Genomic DNA, 20683 nt, shown 5'->3' with positions numbered 1-20683 from the left:
ACCATCTTCCTCCAAAATTAGAGGTTTTAAACAAATGTAAAGAAATTGAAAATGATTTTTTAAATTAAGAAATAAAATGGGAACAAGTTGAGTATAGCAGAGTATCAACTAAAGGAAAAAAAATCAAGCTTTTAAAGAATTAAACTTAGTTTTATTCAGAAGTCTCACTGAATTGTTAGAGGCCAGGAGTTCTAGACCAGCCTGGGAAACATAATGAGACCCCATCTCTACAAAAAATAAAAATAAAAAAATATTGGCTGGGCGTGATGGCTCACACCTGTAATCCCAGCACTTTGGGAGGCCGAGGTGGGTGGATCACGAGGTCAGGAGATCGAGACCATCCTGGCTAACACAATGAAACCCCAACTCTACTAAAAATACAAAAAATTAACTGGGCATGGTGGCGGGCATCTGTAGTCCCAGCTACTTAGGAGGCTGAGGCAGGAATGGCGTGAACTCGGGAGGCAGAGGTTGCAGTGAGCCGAGATTGTGCCACTGCACTCCAGCCTGGGTGACAGAGCGAGACTCTATCTCAAAAAAAAAAAAAAAAAAAAAAAAAAATGTGGACTTCATTATGGCAATGGGGAGGCTTCGAGGCATTTTAAACCAGAAAGTAACACAATCCATTAGTATTTTGCTTGTTAGCAACTGTACAACTACTTACAATCTGGCTGATAGAAAAATACTAGAGTGGTTGTACCAGGCTTGACTGGTTCCCCTCCCCCATACCCCCATGGCATTCCCACTCATCCTGGTTGGTAGAGCTCACCTCTCACTAGGCTGGTGATACCCAAGAATCACTTTCCCAGCCTCCCTTGCTGGTAGAACATGGGCATGTGACCCAGTCCAGCCAATGGGATCTGAGGTGAAAAGATGCTGGGAGGATTCTGGAAAAGGCTTTCCTCCCTCAATGGACAAGACCAGTACCTCATGGATAGCAGAGCAGAAAGGTGGAAGTGACGACATAATAGAACCACATAGAGACACATTCCTCTGGAGATAGCAGATACTTATTGTTTAAGCCACTTTTATTTGGATATTCTGTTACTTGCACCCTAAAGCATGTGAAGAGAAAGAAGCATTAATGAAGTCACCAATATCAATGAATGTGATGTTATAGAAAACTTATCAGTCAAGGCATGGCAGCTCACACCTGTAATCCCACCACTTTGGGAGGCCGAGGTGGAACAACTATTTGAGGCCAGGAGTTCTAGACCAGCCTAGGAAAAATAGCGAGACCCTGTCCCTACAAAAAAATAGAAAAACATTAGCCGGGGCCAGGTGTGGTGGCTCACACCTGTAATCCCAGCACTTTGGGAGGCCAAGACAGGGGGATCACAGGAGGTCAGGAGCTTGAGGCCAGCCTGGCCAACACCATGAAACCCTGTCTCTACTAAAAATACAAAAATTAGCCGGGCATGGTGGTGTCCATGTGTAGCCCCAGCTACTCAGGAGGCTGAGGCAGGAGCATTGTTTGAACCCAGGAGGCAGAGGTTGTAGTGAGCTGAGATTGTGCCACTGCACTCCAGCCTGGGCAAGAGAGAGAAACTCTATCTAAAAAAAAAAAAAAAAAAAAAAAAAAAAAAAATTAGCTGGGCATGGTGGCATGCACCTGTATGTAGTCCCAGGTGGGAGGATCACTTGGGCCCAGAAATATGAGGCTAAAGTGAGTCAAGATCACACCACTGCACTCCAGCCTAGGCAACAGAGCAAGACCCTGTCTCAAAAAATAAAATAAAATGTAATATAACAAATAGAGACCTTTTTCCTTCAGATATTTATTTGAAGTAAATCAGCCTGTTAAAATTGGGAATAGTTACCTACAGTTGTTAGCTGTTCACTGAACATCTCGAGTGCTTAAGCAAGAAACTACACAATTTCTGAGACGACATGTCTTGTTTTTTCTGTATGTGAAATGATTTTTTCTCACTCTTTTCTCTCATTTGCACATTTCCCCTAAGAAACACTGAAAACTGTCCCTGCTCCCTTCTAGGCAGCAATTCTCTTTTCTTGAAGGTCTGTCTTTCATGAACTCATGGAAGTCAAAGCACATTATCTAAGAAAAACCTCAGCATTGTGTAAACAAAAGAAGGCAACTATCAGGCTTCAGGCAACAGTATAGAATCATGGTTTTTTTAAAGTGAGAAATACCTTACAGATCATTTGTGGTCACACATTAGAATTTGAATACAGGTAAAACCAGAACATCTCGTTAGAGTTCTTAAGATTAATAACAACATTTATCTTTCATCCTAAATTCATATATACAGTAGCTGGCAATTTTCAGCAATTCCACCTGGTCCTATCTGAAGAAAACCCAATCCAGTCATCGCACACTGGGGTCCTACGGCTACCACATTCCTCATTCAAGGAATATTTACTAAGCATCTATCAAGCACTGGCACTGAGATTTAATCGCCCGGATCTTTTTTTCTCATATTGCTTACAATATTTCTGGGAACTCCTGACTTTTTCACATGCAATCAATTTTTAAAATATCGGTGAGAAACACTACATATGTGATAGAGGACTGGAATTGCCAGGTAGCGATGGGAGATGGTAGCTGCTTTGGGTTAGTCAGTGTCTCCTCCTCTTCCATTGACTTGGGCAAATGTTTACATCGGAGATGATCTGATTCTGGCCCCGACAGGCGCGGGGACCCGTTGCGGACGGCAGCGGGGATTGCCCCCTGGGCAGTGCGGCCCCAAGGATGCGGACACTGGCCCGGCAGGAAGAGGGCGCGGTGCAAGCCGGGCGGCCCCGGGAGGCCGCAGACCGCTGGGCTCCCCGCGGACGCCTCGCGCCGGAGGAGGAGAGGAGGCAGCGCCCGGCCAGGCTGGGAGCACCTACGGCCGCGCGGGGGCGGGAGCCAAGTGGCCTCGGCGCGCCAGCCTCGCCCGGGCACCGAGCAGGAAGTGGCGGCGGCGCGGCCCGGGCGCGGCCTCCTCGCGGTGCAACAGGGCGGGGAGGCGGCCGCAGCCCGAGCCGGAGCCCGAGCGCCGGGAGCGAGACCTCATGGCAGCGTTGGCTCCCGCGGGCCCCGGGGACGCCGCCTTGGCCGCCCTGGACGAGCTGTCACTGAATTTCACGTACAGGGCACCAGGCGCCGGCAACGGCTCCCTCTCGGGCGACTGGTACCGCAGGAACCAGGTAAGGGCCGCCCCGCAGCCCCCGCAGCCCGGTGGGGACACGCCCGGGGCGGCTGGCTCCGGGCGCCTCTGCGCCTCGGCCGCTTTCCTGCCAGCTCTCAGGAAGACACCCGGCCTCTCCGAGTGGGAAGAGCTGACATGCGATGTTTCCTGCGTTGACCTAAGTCCGCCTCATCCGGGAGCGCGGGGGTCCACCCAGTCTTCCTCTCCCGGGCACCTGGCACTGGGAGTGGGCGCCCAGGTCTTCGGCCTTGACCTCAGCCACCCGTTCCTGGGCCTCCGGGTCCCGATCCCGCCTCCCCAGCCTGCGTCCGCCCTCTTCTCCCGGAAGGAATCTAGGAATGTGGGGGCAATTCTCCACTCATTTTCACCCCAGGATCCTTTTACAGTTAAAAGAAAAGAAAAAAAAAAAAAAAAAAGTGACACCCTGTTGTCAGAAGCAGAAAACTCATTAAGGGCAGCCTAATGTCACCTCGCGCAGATGCCCTGCGTGTGTCCCTGGTATCTCAACACAGCTCTTCCATTTCCGTGCGAGGAACAAACACATTTGCTCAGGTTGCATTTGCAGGACTCTCATTCTTTCCCACCGGCCCTTTGGGAAAACATTGTTAACGCCAGTTTACACTGGAAATATACATTTAACAAAATCAAAGGGACTTGGAGCCGCCCATTTATTTTTGGCTTGGTTTAAGATGAGGAAGAGCTCTGGCCAGCCCTTCCTCTAGCAGCGTTCATATTGCAACTGAGTTTTATCACGGTGGATTCCAGGCTTCCTCCTGTTTTCATTAAATGTGTTACTTTGTTCTTGTTCTTTAACAAAACCATGGATACTTTTACTTTTGCAACAATATAATCAGAAAATATTTGTTGCTGTTGTAAATCGGAGAGTTTAACCAATTATCAAATATCTAGATTCCTTTTATGCCTGAAGTGTTTTAAATATTAATTTCTGAATGCAGAAGACAGTATATTTGTATAAAGAATAAGTAAGATAAATAAGCATGTTCACTTTATTAGTTTTCAAGAGGAGAGAGTATTGCTTTAAGTCATTTCATCATAAAAGATATAAAAATAGGAAAAATGAGGGTACTCAGAGCCTCTTAATCAATGTTTGTAATCCATCCCCATTTCTCCTTTCTTCTACCCACAGGAATTACAAAGAAAAGCATCATTTTTATGGGAACTTGAGTCTATCTGTTATTCTTTTATTAGAAGCATTCCCAATATAAGTTTAAGAATGAGTTATCTATCCCCTCTTGATAAAAAAAAAAAAAAAAAAATAGAGGGTTAGCAGATGTGATCATCCAAAAACAGGACATTGTTTTCACAGTGGAAACCTCTGTAGTCATTAGTTTTCTTTGACATTTCCTGGAATTCTTGATTGTCTTGGCTCTCTGATATCCAAACACAGATTATCATGTGACATAAATGCGAGGCAAATAAATACTGTTTGCAAGGCTTAATTTGCCTTTGACAGTGTGTATTTGTACAGGTTAAAAAGGATGTATCCAGAATGTGCTAATTGAAATTACTGAGCTGACATCTAAACTTTGCTGGTTTGAGATAAGACTGTATCAAGTTTTCTCATTATTGTGCAAATTTAGGCCCTCTTATAAGATGGTGGTATTTTATCTTTTTGGTAATTGCATTTCTGTTAAGCAAAAGTAAAAATTAATTTTTAAAAAGTTCACTCGAGAAGCATTTTATTGAGTGCCTCTGGTGTTGTCCAGGCCAGTAAAAATAAAATTGAGTCTAATTTTTCTTGTCTTTTTTGACACTGAATAGAAATGGCTGAAAATGGGTGTGGCTCCAGAAAAACAAAGTGTGAGATATAAATGTGTCACTCCCACAATCAAAATGAATGTTGGTTGCTAACTAGCCACAGCTTAATGATGCTTATTTGCTTGCCTTCATTGGTTTGATCACAACTAAAATATTTGCACAGTGCGTGTTGGCTGATAGCCTAGTTCTCTGTCCCTTTGTCCCTTCCAAAGTGATTATCATCAAATCTGATCAATTAACCTTACTACATAGAAAAAGACAAACTTCTCTGGAATGCTTTCATGTAATAGATGAATGTTTAACAGTGGCCACTTAGAATCAATGTTGTCTAAGACAAAGGTGTGAGTGCTTCTGGAGGAAGAAACCTCAAAGCAACTTAAGAGTAGCAGTTCAGTGGGGGAAGATGTCTTAGGAGCAGGGAAGTGAAGTCTTTGCCCTTTGCACTACTCAGACACTGTGTGCTTGGTGAAAAGCCTGGCCTATAGAAGTATAGAAGTGATAGAGTTGTGCCAGGTAAACAAAAGGCACTTTATGTTTGATCCACAAGTTTTCAGTAGAGAAGGATAATGTTCCCAAGATGTTTATTGAGCTCCATGCTATGTACAAAGCACTGCAGGGATATTCAATATAGTGCAAGACCCAAACTCTTCCTTCTGTGAATATTATTAGGTGTTTGGGAAAATGAGCTATGTAGGTAATGCCAAAACAAGGCAGTGTGTTGTAAGTGTCATGTGAGTGATATAAAGTCCCATGGAAATTCAGAGCAAAGGGGCATTTGGCTGGGACATCAGGGATGTTTTGTGGAGAGGTGGTATTTGAGCTGGACAGTTAATGATGGACAGGGTTTCATTGACAGGCATGCACAGTGTAGGGCACTGCAGGAAAGGAAAAAGCTTAGGGACCCAGGAGCAGCCCTCATGGCCTGGACTGGTGCCTTTCTGAATATTTTCCTTCCTAGAGTACAATTCAACCATCATTCTGGTTGCGGTGGAAGACGGAGACTGACTATAAGGTGGAAATATGGTTTGGGGTCTTGGATATAGTCATGGGTTGCCTTGAAGGACTGGTGACAAAGTTTGGACTTTGCCTTGCAGACAGTGGGAGCCATTGAAGATTTTTTCAAGCAGAAGTGCAGGAATCAAAGCAAATTAAATAAAAAAAATTTAAATTAAGGCTAGCAGGATTCAGAGTTTTCAAACTGGCCAGCTGTGGACTAAATCCAGCCTACAGATACATCTTGTTTGACTAGCAGAGAGGCTTCAAAGTCTTCAATACATTGCCAACACTTAAAAATGAGAAGATCAAATATAAAATTTCAAGTTTCCATCATCTCTTTAAATATTAGGAGTTCCAGCAATGCTGGGCCTTTTCCCCCACATGATCACTGAGCTGGATCTCATGTTTAAAGCAAGCTGTGCTCCCCGCTGTAGCTCTCTTGGTTCTCTTTTCTTTTACCTACTGACCCCCATATGCATTTATTAAGATTTTTTAATTTTTATGGATACATAATACTTGTACATATTTATGCGGTCCATGTGAAATTTCAAAACATAGGCATTTAATTTGCAACCAGTGCTAGAGTCTGTCACCTCTGCTGTTAACTAGCATACTTGGACAAGTCACTTAATTTCTCTGGATGTCAGTTTCCTTATTGGTAAAAATTAGAGTTGGACCAAAAGATCTCCAGCTTCCCTCCTGCTATGTGGTTGAATAAATAAGAGCCAAACCAGCAAAGTTTGTAGAGAGAATGGACAGAAGAGGGAAAATGTGGGAAATAATGAGAAGGATGATTTTGTTGTTGGTTCTTTAAGTTTATGCATATTGTTAAATGTCTAAATTCACAAGGACATAGTCAGAAAGGTTTATTCTGCATAGGGTGAAATGAAACTTCAGGGTTTTTTATGCCCTTTCGTTGAACTTTTGATTTTCAATGGCTTGGATTTTAAAGTCAACATATTTAAGGGAAAATTGATACAACTTGGCAGGGAGGAGGACAGCGAGGAAGCTGACATTTGTTATGCATTTACTATGTGACACTTTATAGCTGTTATCTCATTTGAGCCCCCCTCAACCTCGTAAGGTATGTATTATCCTCACTGCTCATATAAGGACACTTGTGTTTAATAACTTGCCCCAAGATCTTCCAGCAGCAAGTGGGTTTAACTGCAAAACTACTTTTATTCCATGCCTGAAGGCCATTGCTAGAAACTAAGGCTTGAAAACAATGTGGTAAGAGTCCATGCGAGGGGAAAATGATTAAGGCTTCTGTCTTGCTGGACTTGAGAAAAATCATGCTGAGTTTTATATTACTCTTTTATTAATTTTGCTTTGCTACCATCTATCTCTTTTCTGCTAGTAGCTGCATATGAGTATCTCTTAAAGAAATAATAGTGCTAAACTTTCAAATAATCAAAGGGCTGAGTAGAGGTTGCTTGCTGGTCCTTTCCATTTCCTTCCTAAGAAAAATCCTTTTTCTATTTTGTTTTGTTTATACTTGATTTTGTTCCCTTCCTTATGTATCCAATGTGACATTTTTTCCTTTATCAGATTTTCTAGGAGATGTATGTATAAGGCAGCAAGAAGCCAAGCATGGTAGCTCGTGCCTGTAGTCCCAGTTACTCAGGAGGCTGAGACAGGAGGATCTCTTGAACCCAAGAGTTCAAGACCAGCCTGAGCAACATAGAACGATGCTGTCCCTTAAAAAGAAAAAAAAAAAAGCAAGAAGAAGGAAGAGGGAGGAAGAAAGAGATTAAGAGATTACCTCAAAGCAACTGTTCAAAACTTTTGTAAATCAATAAATAAGTCCCCGGGGCCCTTGTTAGAGGAACTGAGTTTTAGTATACTTGTACATGTGGCAGACCAGATATTTGCATTTAAATCTACCTGATACCCTCCTTATGGCTTGAGTCATACTACATAGTTATGATATTCGCATTGATGCAATCAGCTGAATCCAGGCTATGGGAAACTGCCAGCTTACAGCATACATGGCCTGGTTTCTTAAAAAATCATTTCTATGAGGAAAAAAAGGGAAAAAATGGATAGTTGGATGACCTATAGATTAAAATAGACCTAAAAGACACAGCAGAAAAAGACACCATTTACTATAGTATTTAGGAGCACACACTTGGGTGATAAAGCTATAAGGAAAAGCAAGAAAGTGATTGCCACAAAGTCAGGCCAGCGATTCCTCTGGGGAAGAGAGAGGGTTGTGATGGGAGGAGGGAAAGGGAGGGTTTGGCTGGGGACCCAATTTCTATTCTTGATCTGGATATTTTCCGTATGACAATTTATTGTAGTAATTTACTCATCAAAATAATTATCTTCACAGTTGTCTATGTAATTTTTAAAACCGTAAAAAAAATACTAGCATTGCTATGACTATTCAACTTGCATGCTTCACCTAGGTAGCATGGGAAATGGTATGTCATATTCATTTTGTTAGCTTATGAGAATTAAACAATTTCTTTTTCCAGTGTTGATGACTGTTCACACTGACATTTGATAACTTACCTTGGAAAGGCTGGCATTCCCCAAAGCTCTCCTTTTTGTTCCTGTATTGTGCTGTCATAAAAGCTTCAGCTCTTTACTGGATGTGTTGCCAAGTTTCTCGATTTCTCCATTTCTCAGCTTTCTCTATATAAATGGAAATAATAATAATACATATGTACCTTATAGAGTTGTTGTAGGCACAAAATAAGATAATGCATGTCAAATAGCAAAATGCCAGACACATAGCAAGTACCCAATAAACACTAGCTATTATTACATTGCAATCAACCTATATTATAGGAAATGTCATAAAAATATATATCTAATAATCAGTAATTTCTGGACTCAGCTCATTGCAAACGGAAATAAGAAAAATTATGTCAGTTATTTAATGTAACTTTGCTTTCTTTAAACCATAACCACTATTTCTCTGCATCTAGTGCCTTCCTCACGCTCTTTGATGTTTGCCTCCCTTTCTTTTTTTTTTATTTATTTTTTTTCTTTTTATTATTATTATTATTATTATTATACTTTACGCTCTATGGTACATGTGCGCAACGTGCAGGTAAGTTACATATGTATACATGTGCCATGCTGGTGCGCTGCACCCACTAACTCGTCATCTAGCATTAGGTATATCTCCCAATGCTATCCCTCCCCCCTCCCCCCACCCCACAACAGTCCCCGAAGTGTGATGTTCCCCTTCCTGTGTCCATGTGTTCTCATTGTTCAATTCCCACCTATGAGTGAGAATATGCAGTGTTTGGTTTTTTGTTCTTGCGATAGTTTACTGAGAATGATGATTTCCAATTTCATCCATGTCCCTACAAAGGATGTGAACTCATCATTTTTTATGGCTGCATAGTATTCCATGGTGTATATGTGCCACATTTTCTTAATCCAGTCTATCATTGTTGGACATTTGGGTTGGTTCCAAGTCTTTGCTATTGTGAATAATGCCGCAGTAAACATACGTATGCATGTGTCTTTATAGCAGCATGATTTATAGTCCTTTGGGTATATACCCAGTAATGGGATGCCTGGGTCAAATGGTATTTCTAGTTCTAGATCCCTGAGGAATCACCACACTGACTTCCACGATGGTTGAACCAGTTTAAAGTCCCACCAACAGTGTAAAAGTGTTCCTATTTCTCCACATCCTCTCCAGCACCTGTCGTTTCCTGACTTTTTAATGATTGCCATTCTAACTGGTGTGAGATGGTATCTCATTGTGGTTTTGATTTGCATTTCTCTGATGGCCAGTGATGGTGAGCATTTTTTCATGTGTTTTTTGGCTGCATAAATGTCTTCTTTTGAGAAGTGTCTGTTCATGTCCTTCGCCCACTTTTTGATGGGGTTGTTTGTTTTTTTCTTGTAAATTTGTTGGAGTTCATTGTAGATTCTGGATATTAGCCCTTTGTCAGATGAGTAGGTTGCGAAAATTTTCTCCCATTTTGTAGGTTGCCTGTTCACTCTGATGGTAGTTTCCTTTGCTGTGCAGAAGCTCTTTAGTTTAATTAGATCCCATTTGTCAATTTTGGCTTTTGTTGCCATTGCTTTTGGTGTTTTAGACATGAAGTCCTTGCCCATGCCTATGTCCTGAATGGTATTGCCTAGGTTTTCTTCTAGGGTTTTTATGGTTTTAGGTCTAACATTTAAGTCTTTAATCCATCTTGAATTGATTTTTGTATAAGGTGTAAGGAAGGGATCCAGTTTCAGCTTTCTACATATGGCTAGCCAGTTTTCCCAGCACCATTTGTTAAATAGGGAATCCTTTCCCCATTGCTTGTTTTTCTCAGGTTTGTCAAAGATCAGATAGTTGTAGATACGTGGCATTATTTCTGACGGCTCTGTTCTGTTCCATTGATCTATATCTCTGTTTTGGTACCAGTACCATGCTGTTTTGGTTACTGTAGCCTTGTAGTATAGTTTGAAGTCAGGTAGCGTGATGCCTCCAGCTTTGTTCTTTTGGCTTAGGATTGACTTGGCGATGTGGGCTCTTTTTTGGTTCCATATGAACTTTAAAGTAGTTTTTTCCAATTCTGTGAAGAAAGTCATTGGTAACTTGATGGGGATGGCATTGAATCTGTAAATTACCTTGGGAAGGATGGCCATTTTCATGATATTGATTCTTCCTACCCATGAGCATGGAATGTTCTTCCATTTGTTTGTATCCTCTTTTATTTCCTTGAGCAGTGGTTTGTAGTTCTCCTTGAAGAGGTCCTTCACATCCCTTGTAAGTTGAATTCCTAGGTATTTTATTCTCTTTGAAGCAATTGTGAATGGGAGTTCACTCATGATTTGGCTCTCTGTTTCTCTGTTATTGATGTATAAGAATGCTTGTGATTTTTGTACATTGATTTTGTATCCTGAGACTTTGCTGAAGTTGCTTATCAGCTTAAGGAGATTTTGGGCTGAGACAATGGGGTTTTCTAGATATACTATCATGTCAGCTGCAAACAGGGACAATTTGACTTCCTCTTTTCCTAATTGAATACCCTTTATTTCCTTCTCTTGCCTGATTGCCCTGGCCAGAACTTCCAACACTATGTTGAATAGAAGTGGTGAGAGAGGGCATCCCTGTCTTGTGCCAGTTTTCAAAGGGAATGCTTCCAGTTTTTGCCCATTCAGTATGATATTGGCTGTGGGTTTGTCATAAATAGCTCTTATTATTTTGAGATACGTCCCATCAATACCTAATTTATTGAGAGTTTTTAGCATGAAGGGTTGTTGAATTTTGTCAAAGGCCTTTTCTGCATCTATTGAGATAATCATGTGGTTTTTGACTTTGGTTCTGTTTATATGCTGGATTACATTTATTGATTTGCGTATATTGAACCAGCCTTGCATCCCAGGGATGAAGCCCACTTGATCATGGTGGATAAGCTTTTTGATGTGCTGCTGGATTCTGTTTGCTAGTATTTTATTGAGGATTTTTGCATCAATGTTCATCAAGGATATTGGTCTAAAATTCTCTTTTTTTGTTGTGTCTCTGCCAGGCTTTGGTATCAGGATGATGCTGGCCTCATAAAATGAGTTAGGGAGGATTCCCTATTTTTCTATTGATTGGAATAGTTTCAGAAGGAATGGTACCAGCTCCTCCTTGTACTTCTGGTAGAATTCGGCTGTGAACCCATCTGGTCCTGGACTTTTTTTGGTTGGTAAGCTATTGATTATTACCACAATTTCAGCTCCTCTTATTGGTCTATTCAGAGATTCAACTTCTTCCTGGTTTAGTCCTGGGAGGGTGTATGTGTTGAGGAATTTATCCATTTCTTCTAGATTTTCTAGTTTATTTGCGTAGAGGTGTTTGTAGTATTCTCTGATAGTAGTTTGTATTTCTGTGGGATCGGTGGTGATATCCCCTTTATCATTTTTTATTGCATCTATTTGATTCTTCTCTCTTTTTTTCTTTATTAATCTTGCTAGCGGTCTATCAATTTTGTTGATCCTTTCAAAAAACCAGCTCCTGGATTCATTTATTTTTTGAAGGGTTTTTTGTGTCTCTATTTCCTTCAGTTCTGCTCTGATTTTAGTTATTTCTTGCCTTCTGCTAGCTTTTGAATGTGTTTGCTCTTGCTTTTCTAGTTCTTTTAATTGTGATGTTAGGGTGTCAATTTTGGATCTTTCCTGCTTTCTCTTGTGGGCATTTAGTGCTATAAATTTGCCTCTACACACTGCTTTGAATGCATCCCAGAGATTCTGGTATGTTGTGTCTTGGTTCTCGTTGGTTTCAAAGAACATCTTTATTTCTGCCTTCATTTCGTTATGTACCCAGTAGTCATTCAGGAGCAGGTTGTTCAGTTTCCATGTAGTTGAGCGGTTTTGAGTGAGATTCTTAATCCTGAGTTCTAGCTTGATTGCACTGTGATCTGAGAGATAGTTTGTTATAATTTCTGTTCTTTTACATTTATTGAGGAGAGCTTTACTTCCAAGTATATGGTCAATTTTGGAATAGGTGTGGTGTGGTGCTGAAAAAAATGTATATTCTGTTGATTTGGGGTGGAGAGTTCTGTAGATGTCTATTAGGTCTGCTTGGTGCAGAGCTGAGTTCAATTCCTGGGTATCCTTGTTGACTTTCTGTTTCGTTGCTCTGTCTAATGTTGACAGTGGGGTGTTAAAGTCTCCCATTATTAATGTGTGGGAGTCTAAGTCTCTTTGTGGGTCACTCAGGACTTGCTTTATGAATCTGGGTGCTCCTGTATTGGGTGCATATATATTTAGGATAGTTAGCTCTTCTTGTTGAATTAATCCCTTTACCATTATGTAATGGCCTTGTTTGTCTCTTTTGATCTTTGTTGGTTTAAAGTCTGTTTTATCAGAGACTAGGATTGCAACCCCTGCCTTTTTTTGTTTTCCATTTGCTTGGTAGATCTTCCTCCATCCTTTTATTTTGAGCCTATATGTGTCTCTGCACGTGAGATGGGTTTCCTGAATACAGCACACTGATGGGTCTTGAGACCCATCAGTCTCAAGAGAGTCTTTATCCAATTTGCCAGTCTGTGTCTTTTAATTGGAGTATTTAGTCCATTTACATTTAAAGTCAATATTGTTATGTGTGAATCTGATCCTGTCATTATGATGTTAGCTGGTTATTTTGCTCGTTAGTTGATGCAGTCTCTTCCTAGTCTCGATGGTCTTTACATTTCGGTATGATTTTGCAGTGGCTGGTACCGGTTGTGCCTTTCCATGTTTAGCGCTTCCTTCAGGAGCTCTTTTAGGGCAGGCCTGGTGGTGACAAAATCTCTCAGCATTTGCTTGTCTGTAAAGTATTTTATTTCTCCTTCACTTCTGAAGCTTAGTTTGGCAGGATATGAAATTCTGGGTTGAAAATTCTTTTCTTTAAGAATGTTGAATATTGGCCCCCACTCTCTTCTGGCTTGTAGAGTTTCTGCCGAGAGATCCGCTGTTAGTCTGATGGGCTTCCCTTTGATGGTAACCCGACCTTTCTCTCTGGCTGCCCTTAACATTTTTTCCTTCATTTCAACTTTGGTGAATCTGACAATTATGTGTCTTGGAGTTGCTCTTCTCCAGGAGTATCTTTGTGGCGTTCTCTGTATTTCCTGAATCTGAATGTTGGCCTGCCTTGCTAGATTGGGGAAGTTCTCCTGGATAATATCCTGCAGAGTGTTTTCCAACTTGTTTCCATTCTCCCCGTCACTTTCAGGTACACCAATCAGACGTAGATTTGGTCTTTTCACATAGTCCCACATTTCTTGGAGGCTTTGCTCGTTTCTTTTTATTCTTTTTTCTCTAAACTTCCCTTCTTGCTTCATTTCATTCATTTCATCTTCCAGGGCTGATACCCTTTCTTCCATTTGATCGCATCGGCTCCTGAGGCTTCTGCATTCTTCACGTAGTTCTCGAGCCTTGGTTTTCAGCTCCATCAGCTCCTTTAAGCACTTCTCTGTATTGGTTATTCTAGTTATACATTCTTCTAAATTTTTTTCAAAGTTTTCAACTTCTTTGCCTTTGGATTGAATATCCTCCCGTAGCTCGGAGTAATTTGATCGTCTGAAGCCTTCTTCTCTCAGCTCGTCAAAGTCATTCTCCGTCCAGCTTTGTTCCATTGCTGGTGAGGAACTGCGTTCCTTTGGAGGAGGAGAGGTACTCTGGTTTTTAGAGTTTCCAGTTTTTCTGCTCTGTTTTTTCCCAATCTTTGTGGTTTTATCTACTTTTGGTCTTTGATGATGGTGATGTACAGATGGGTTTCTGGTGTGGATGTCCTTTCTGTTGGTTTTCCTTCTAACAGACAGGACCCTCAGCTGCAGGTCTGTTGGAGTACCTGGCCGGCCGTGTGAGGTGTCAGTCTGCCCCTGCTGGGGGGTGCCTCCCAGTTAGGCTGCTCGGGGGTCAGGGGTCAGGGACCCACTTGAGGAGGCAGTCAGCCCGTTCTCAGATCTCCAGTTGCGTGCTGGGAGAACCACTGCTCTCCTCAAAGCTGTCAGACAGGGACATTTAAGTCTGCAGAGGTTACTGCTGTCTTTTTGTTTGTCTGTGCCCTGCCCCCAGAGGTGGAGCCTACAGAGGCAGGTAGGCCTCCTTGAGCTGTGGTGGGCTCCACCCAGTTCAAGCTTCCAGGCTGCTTTGTTTACCTAAGCGAGCCTGGGCAATGGCGGGCACCCCTCCCCCAGCCTTGCTGCCGACTTGCTGTTTGATCTCAGACTGCTGTGCTAGCAATCAGCGAGACTCCGTGGGCGTAGGACCCTCTGAGCCAGGTGCGGGCTATACTCTCCTGGGGCACCGTTTCCTAAGCCCGTCGGAAAAGCACAGTATTTGGGTGGGAGTGGCCCGATTTTCCAGGTGCCATCTGTCACCCCTGGAAAGGGAACTCCCTGACCCCTTGCGCTTCCCGAGTGAGGCAATGCCTCGCCCCTGCTTCGGCTGGCGCACGGTGCACTCACCCACTGACCTGCGCCCACTGTCTGGCACTCCCTAGTGAGATGAACACGGTACCTCAGATGGAAATGCAGAAATCACCCGTCTTCTGCGTCGCTCCCGCTGGGAGCTGTAGACCAGAGCTGTTCCTATTCGGCCATCTTGGCTCCTCCCCCCTGTTTGCCTCCCTTTCAGTCACATTTCAGAACACTTCCTAATGAGAGTCATTTTCTAATTGGAACACTTGATATCTCGAAGTACTAAGGCAGAGATTCTTCCCATGTCTTCAGCCACTTTCCAGACTTCCAGGTTGGAAAGGTGGTGCGTGTAGCACTGGGAACAGCTGACAGAGGTGTTTGGTGGCAACAGTGTCATCATATTTCATAGACCCTGACTGTAGTTTAACCAACCAGCAGGACCACCACCCTAGCCTAGGAAAGCTCACTTAGTGTTAACATAAGACTTTGTGCCATTTATTTTAGCTTGTTTTTTTTTTCCTGAAAGACCGATATTCCTCTACTCCATTTATAACTTCTGTTAACTAGCCCCTTCCCCATCCTATGTTCCAACAGACTTACATTTTACATAAAGTCAAATCTCTTCACCCAGTCTGTCATGGCCCACCAAAGTGTCCTAATTGCATGAGGCCTGACAGATAGCACTCTACTGCCCCTCCATATAGCTCTCAGGATGTACACACTACACATTTGCCTCACCATGTCACTTTCCCAGCCCTTGGTCACTCTCAACGTGTTTGTTTTTGTTTTTGTTTTTGTTTTTGTTTTTTTTTGATAGAGTCTCACTCTGTCACCCAGGCTGGAGTGCAGTTGCAGTTGTATGATCTCAGCTCACTGCAACCTCTGCCTCCTGGGTTCAAGTGATTCTCCTGCCACAGCCTCCTGAGTAGCTGGGACAACAGCTGTGTACCACCATGCCCAGATAATTTTTGTATTTTTAGTAGAGATGGGGTTTCACCATGTTGGCCAGGCTGGTCTCAAACTCCTGACCTCAGGTGATCCACCTGCCTCGGCCTCCCAAAGTGCTGGGATTACAGCTATGAGCCACCATGCCTGGCCTCAACAAGGTATCTTGCCATCTTTGGCACATATCAGGAGGTGCTGACTGATCCCTAATGTAAATATGGGCTAACATATATTTAGTTATGAGCTCCATGCCTCGCTGAAGATTGCATTTGCCCCAAAATGACTTCTTCAGAGACCCACCCTGAGCTTGGCAGGCCATACCAGGTCTGCATAAGATGAGTGTCTGGCTGCTTGCCTGTGGTCTCAGCACTGGTTCCCTAAATCAGCTTAGTCTTTTTCGAGCTGCTATAATAGTATACCACAGACCGGGTAATTAATAAACAATAGAAGTTTATTCAGCTCATGGTTCAGGAGGCTGAGAAGTCCAAGGTCCAGGGGCTGCATCTGGTAAGGGCCTTCTTGCTATGTCATAACATTAGGGAAAGCATCACATGGTGAAAGAATGTGCAAGAGAAAGCAAGAGATGGCCAAAGTTGCTTTTATAAGAAACCTACTCCAGAAACAAAGACATTGATCTGCTCATGAAGGCAGAGCCCTCGTGACCTAATTACCTCATAAAGGTCACACCCTTCAATACTGTTGCATTGGAGATTAAGTTTCCAACACATGAACTTTGGGGGACACATTTAAACCATTTCATCACTTGACCCCACTTCACCTTCTTTGCAACTCTCAAATTGTTTCCTCCTTCAGGAACTTGGACAATTGGCCTGATTTCTTTAGCTTGCAAGAGGAGTCAGTCTCTCTTCTGGTCTTTGAACTTGGCTTCCCTACCATGAATGTTTTGTAAGTTAAGAGGCTTTAGGTTGCAAGTTACAAAAAAAAAGAAAGAAAGAAACTAACTTTAACTGACTTAAATAAGAAAAGAAAGTAATCCATTTGGATGATGTAAAAGGCCAGAAGAACTCTAGGTTCAGTCAAGCCTCCATCTAGGGAGGCTTTAAAAATATGGTGAATGCTCAGTTCCTCACTCTCATTTTCAACTTTTGTTCTTCAGGGTTGTTGGTTCCACTTTTAGCAGGCTCGCCCCTCTAGGGTACATACTTCCTTTCACCCCCCCGGGAAGAAAGAACTTGACTTTCTCAACCACTAATGAAAAAACATGGGCTTTAGTCTGATTGGATGATGTTAAGACCATGTCCTGTCTCATACCAGTCACCAAGGCTGGAGTTACTTGGCTTAGTGTTCCCAAAGCACATGGGCACCCTTGAGAAGGACTGGACACCCACCTGAAATAGGAGTCCTGTAACCAAGAGAAAGGGCACTGTATGCCCCAACAGCAATGTCCCCACAGGTGGGCTCAAGTCCTCCTCCTATGGATTTTTGTCTTCATGGGACAACCTTGGGCTAACACCACTCCCAGCTCACCCAGGACCTTTCAGTTCTGTGTCCTGGCTCACATGAGCGGCTCCCCAGAATAACCCACTTACTCTGCCTTGTCTTTGTTGGTGGGACCTGAACAGTAATCTCCTTAGAAGCTTAGATTATAGGTTTAATTTCTGAAATATTTTCAAAAGCATCATCCCTAAGCAGTGACTATTTCCAAGTTCTAAATATATCTCTCCTTACCCCAAGGAATTCTAGAAAGGCCTCTACTCATTCCTATTGATAGAAAAATTAAAGGGAATAAATGGCAAAGGCAGTGTCCTCTGCTTGGTCTCTATCTTGCTTCTTGCTTGGCAATTTCTTATCAGCAAACACCTCTTCAGTAGGTAGGACAAGTTTAGTGCATTTAGCTGACTTAGGTTATGGTGTGCAAATATAATACTGTATAGATCCCTAGGGGTCATGTTAGCGTTGTGAATATCTCATTCAAGTTTGAGGTGAATCCTGTGAATTCTGGGGATCTTTATTTCCTCTTCAGCCTCTGGACTTGCAGGGCTCTGATCATTCCAGGGCTGTTTTGGGGGCTGTCTGCATTGTGTTCCCTCTTATCACAGCCCACATTAGGCTGAGTCAGTGAAACAATGAGGGTCCAAAATGTAACCAACATTCCATTCAAGAAAAACTGTAAGCAGAGAGGCCTTCTCTATAAGGCAGTGTTACCAAAGAGTCAGAAAACATGGACTATGACCTCAAAAAGTAGCTGCATTTTTTGTAATATACATTGTGTGTGTGTGTGTGTGTGTGTGAGAGAGAGAGACAGAGAGAGAGAGAGAGAGACAGAGAGAGAGAGAATGCCTTAGAAATACTTGAAAAGCATTTGAAAGAGTGGTTAGAAGTCACCCTCCTTATATAACCTGGTGAGTTATTTACATTAAACTTCCAGAACTAACCTGGTACTGTTTTGTGATTGTGAATAAGAGAGCCAAAGCAGAAGAGGAAACATTGTGATATACATTTGGATATGGCTGCTGGAGTCACAATGGTAGAGAAATGGGCAGTTCGACCCAAATGACAATTGCCATCAGTGAATCCTGTGGGTGTCATATGAACATTGACCATGAGGTGTGTTGGGACCTGGCTGCTGTGCCAGTGGGATATGAGGTTTTTGCCAGGAATAGTGGGCTTGGGGATGTGGAAATTAGCCTGGCTGTGAGGATTGGCCCTTTAGAGGTTGTGAAGAGCCCAAGTCACAATGTCTAAGGGGTATAGCAAACTTGAACTTGATTGTCTGCCTCGATTTCAGAAAGGTCTAATCTGGTGGGTGGTGAGGGCCTCAGGAGTCTCTGGCAGAGATCAGTGAGTAAGTGGCAACATCATCTCAATCCCTCCCCATATCAAGGCAGAAACTCACCCAGTGGCTAATACTTGATATAGGGCTGTAGAGTTTAGTCTTTGGGGAAAGATGCTGACAAAATACTGTTGGAGTTCAAGGCAGGCATTGCTCCCAAATAGAGTATGCACTCCGGAAACCCAGGCAGGTGTGGGGTAGAGCGTTGCAGCTGACAGAGGTCACAGCATCCAGCTTTTGCAGAGGACGCCTTGTTCCAAACCTGGGCTGGGCTTGCAAAAGGTGGCCTGCAATCCTGCTTCTTTGGAAACAAAGGATTATGGGTTGTTAAAACTATTATAATAAACATGTTGTTGTAAAACATGAAAGTTATAAGGCCCTATATTGACCTGGACATAGACAGTGGCATTCTTTTTGTTCAGCATGTCTGCTTTTGTTTCAAAAATTTCCTCCCCAATATTACACAGGATTAAGCTGTTTTGTAATAGAACCAAGTTTAAGACTTCCTTAACTGGAATCTCACCTTTTCTTGACTATTGTTGCTCTCCATTTAACAAAGTGTTAAAAGCCCTCAAAGGGTGTGTTATTAAATGTATTGCTTTTTCCATAAATTTGCTCTGCTGAGACTTACATTTCTCAGAAATGAAAAAACATGGTGGCTTCTTAGTAAAACTCAGGCTTATTTTTAATGAAATTTTGTTTTTAAAAGCAAAGAATGTACAATTATATAAATAAATGTGTTCCCTAGTAAAAGACAAATGTAATCGTTCTTAATTGCATGGGAAGGCAATATGTTGGGGTTTTCTGCCTAGGCTTTAAGGTTGATTAAAAATTGGCATGAAACAGCTTGTAGAATAGCAACGACGTACTGTGTTATGTAACCCTGAGCCTTTATGTTGGCTTTTAAATAACCCGATTTGGATCTGGTGTTGTACAGCTTTCTCAGGATAGGAACACAACAACCCAATAGCATACAATAACCAAGATAACAAATTAAAAATCTGCTCCTGACTGAAAATTTTTTTCTTCTTTTTCACATATAGGATTATAGTTTTAACTCGGTTTGTGTTATTATTGCAGACAACTCAATTATCTACAAGAACAAAGGAGATTAGTGGTAAAAATAGCACAACCCACCCAGTAATCTAAAAAGCATTACCGTAGTTCAGGTTGTTTCCAATGTTTGCTGCTATGAATATTGTTTCTTTTTTCTTTTCTTTTTTGTTTTTAGAGACTGGGTCTCACTCTGTTGCCCAGGCTGGATGCAGTGGTACAATCATAGCTCACTGCAGCCTCAAACTCCTGGGCTGAAGTGATCTTCCCACCTCAGCCTCCTGAGTAGCCGGGACTACAGGTGCGTGCCACCACGCCCAGCTGGTATTGTTTCTTTAGGACACTGTTTTAATTAACTATCCTCATTGCCCCTACTTCTTGTCTGAACTCCTAGATCTATCTCCTGCTTGGTCTTCCTGTTCCCTGGTCTCCTTGCCAGTCCATCCTCCACACTGCAGCTAGGATGAGTCTTCCAAAAGCCAAATCTGGACTTATCCTTCTCTAGTTTGTGTCTTTGTGTTCTTTGAGTTCTTTGTGTCTTAGCACCGCCTACGGATCTGTGGCACAAAACGTCTCCTGCTTGCCTCTCCAGACCAGCTATACTGCAGTCCTCTGCTTTCAGGCCTGCAGGGTCCCTTGTTTGCTGCATCTTGGGCCCCTGTACTTGCCCTGCCCTTTGCCAGCATGCACTCACCCTGGTGAGATATCACCCTGCGAGGCTTCCCTAACTCCATCACTGGAGTAGGCTGAACAAAGATCCCCCAGCAAAAGATATCTGCATCTAGATCCCAAAGTCTTCTTTGAATGTTACCTTGCATGGCAAAAAGAGGGCTTTGCAGATGTGATTCAAGTAAGGATCTTGAGATGGAAATCTCATTCACCCAGGTGGGCCTAAATGTCATCACAGGTATCCTCCTGACTCTTTGATTTCAGCCCAACGAAGTTGAATTTGGACTTCTAGCCTCCAGAACTCTGAGAGAATAAATTGTGTTATGTTAAGCCACCATATTTTGTGGTAATTTGGTACAATGGCCACAGCAAACAAGTACAGTCCCTACCCTAGACAGATTTGTACTCTGTCTTCTCTGTTCCCTGGGGTTTTGCGGAGCACA

General features: G+C 42.6%; 1 protein-coding gene and 1 long non-coding RNA gene across 4 annotated transcripts in view; one reads left to right on the top strand and one right to left on the bottom strand.

Moving 5' to 3' along the window:
- The window catches only part of LOC129047701 (uncharacterized), a 50669-nt gene that overhangs the window by 9303 nt on the left and 20683 nt on the right, over window positions 1-20683 (bottom strand). Inside the window, exons 3-4 of the long non-coding RNA XR_008509420.2 lie at window positions 18582-18819; window positions 8445-8567 (exon numbers count right to left, since the gene is read on the bottom strand). This is a non-coding gene — a long non-coding RNA (uncharacterized LOC129047701). The remainder of the gene's footprint in view (window positions 1-8444; window positions 8568-18581; window positions 18820-20683) is intronic.
- NIPAL2 (NIPA like domain containing 2) overlaps window positions 2798-20683 on the top strand; it is a 109941-nt gene continuing 92055 nt past the window's right edge. Inside the window, exon 1 of one of the 3 annotated variants that reach the window (XM_002819317.6) lies at window positions 2798-3150. In XM_002819317.6, the coding sequence (XP_002819363.2) occupies window positions 3016-3150 (135 nt within the window). In that variant the 5' untranslated portion in view covers window positions 2798-3015. The remainder of the gene's footprint in view (window positions 3151-20683) is intronic. The other 2 variants (XM_009243977.4, XM_024251431.3) reach the window with 2 other exon arrangements.

This window comes from Pongo abelii, chromosome 7 (assembly GCF_028885655.2).
Source record: "Pongo abelii isolate AG06213 chromosome 7, NHGRI_mPonAbe1-v2.0_pri, whole genome shotgun sequence".
Classification (NCBI taxonomy): domain Eukaryota; kingdom Metazoa; phylum Chordata; class Mammalia; order Primates; family Hominidae; genus Pongo; species Pongo abelii.
Note: the sequence above shows the minus strand (reverse complement) of the source record. Positions and strands in the feature narration are given on the sequence as shown.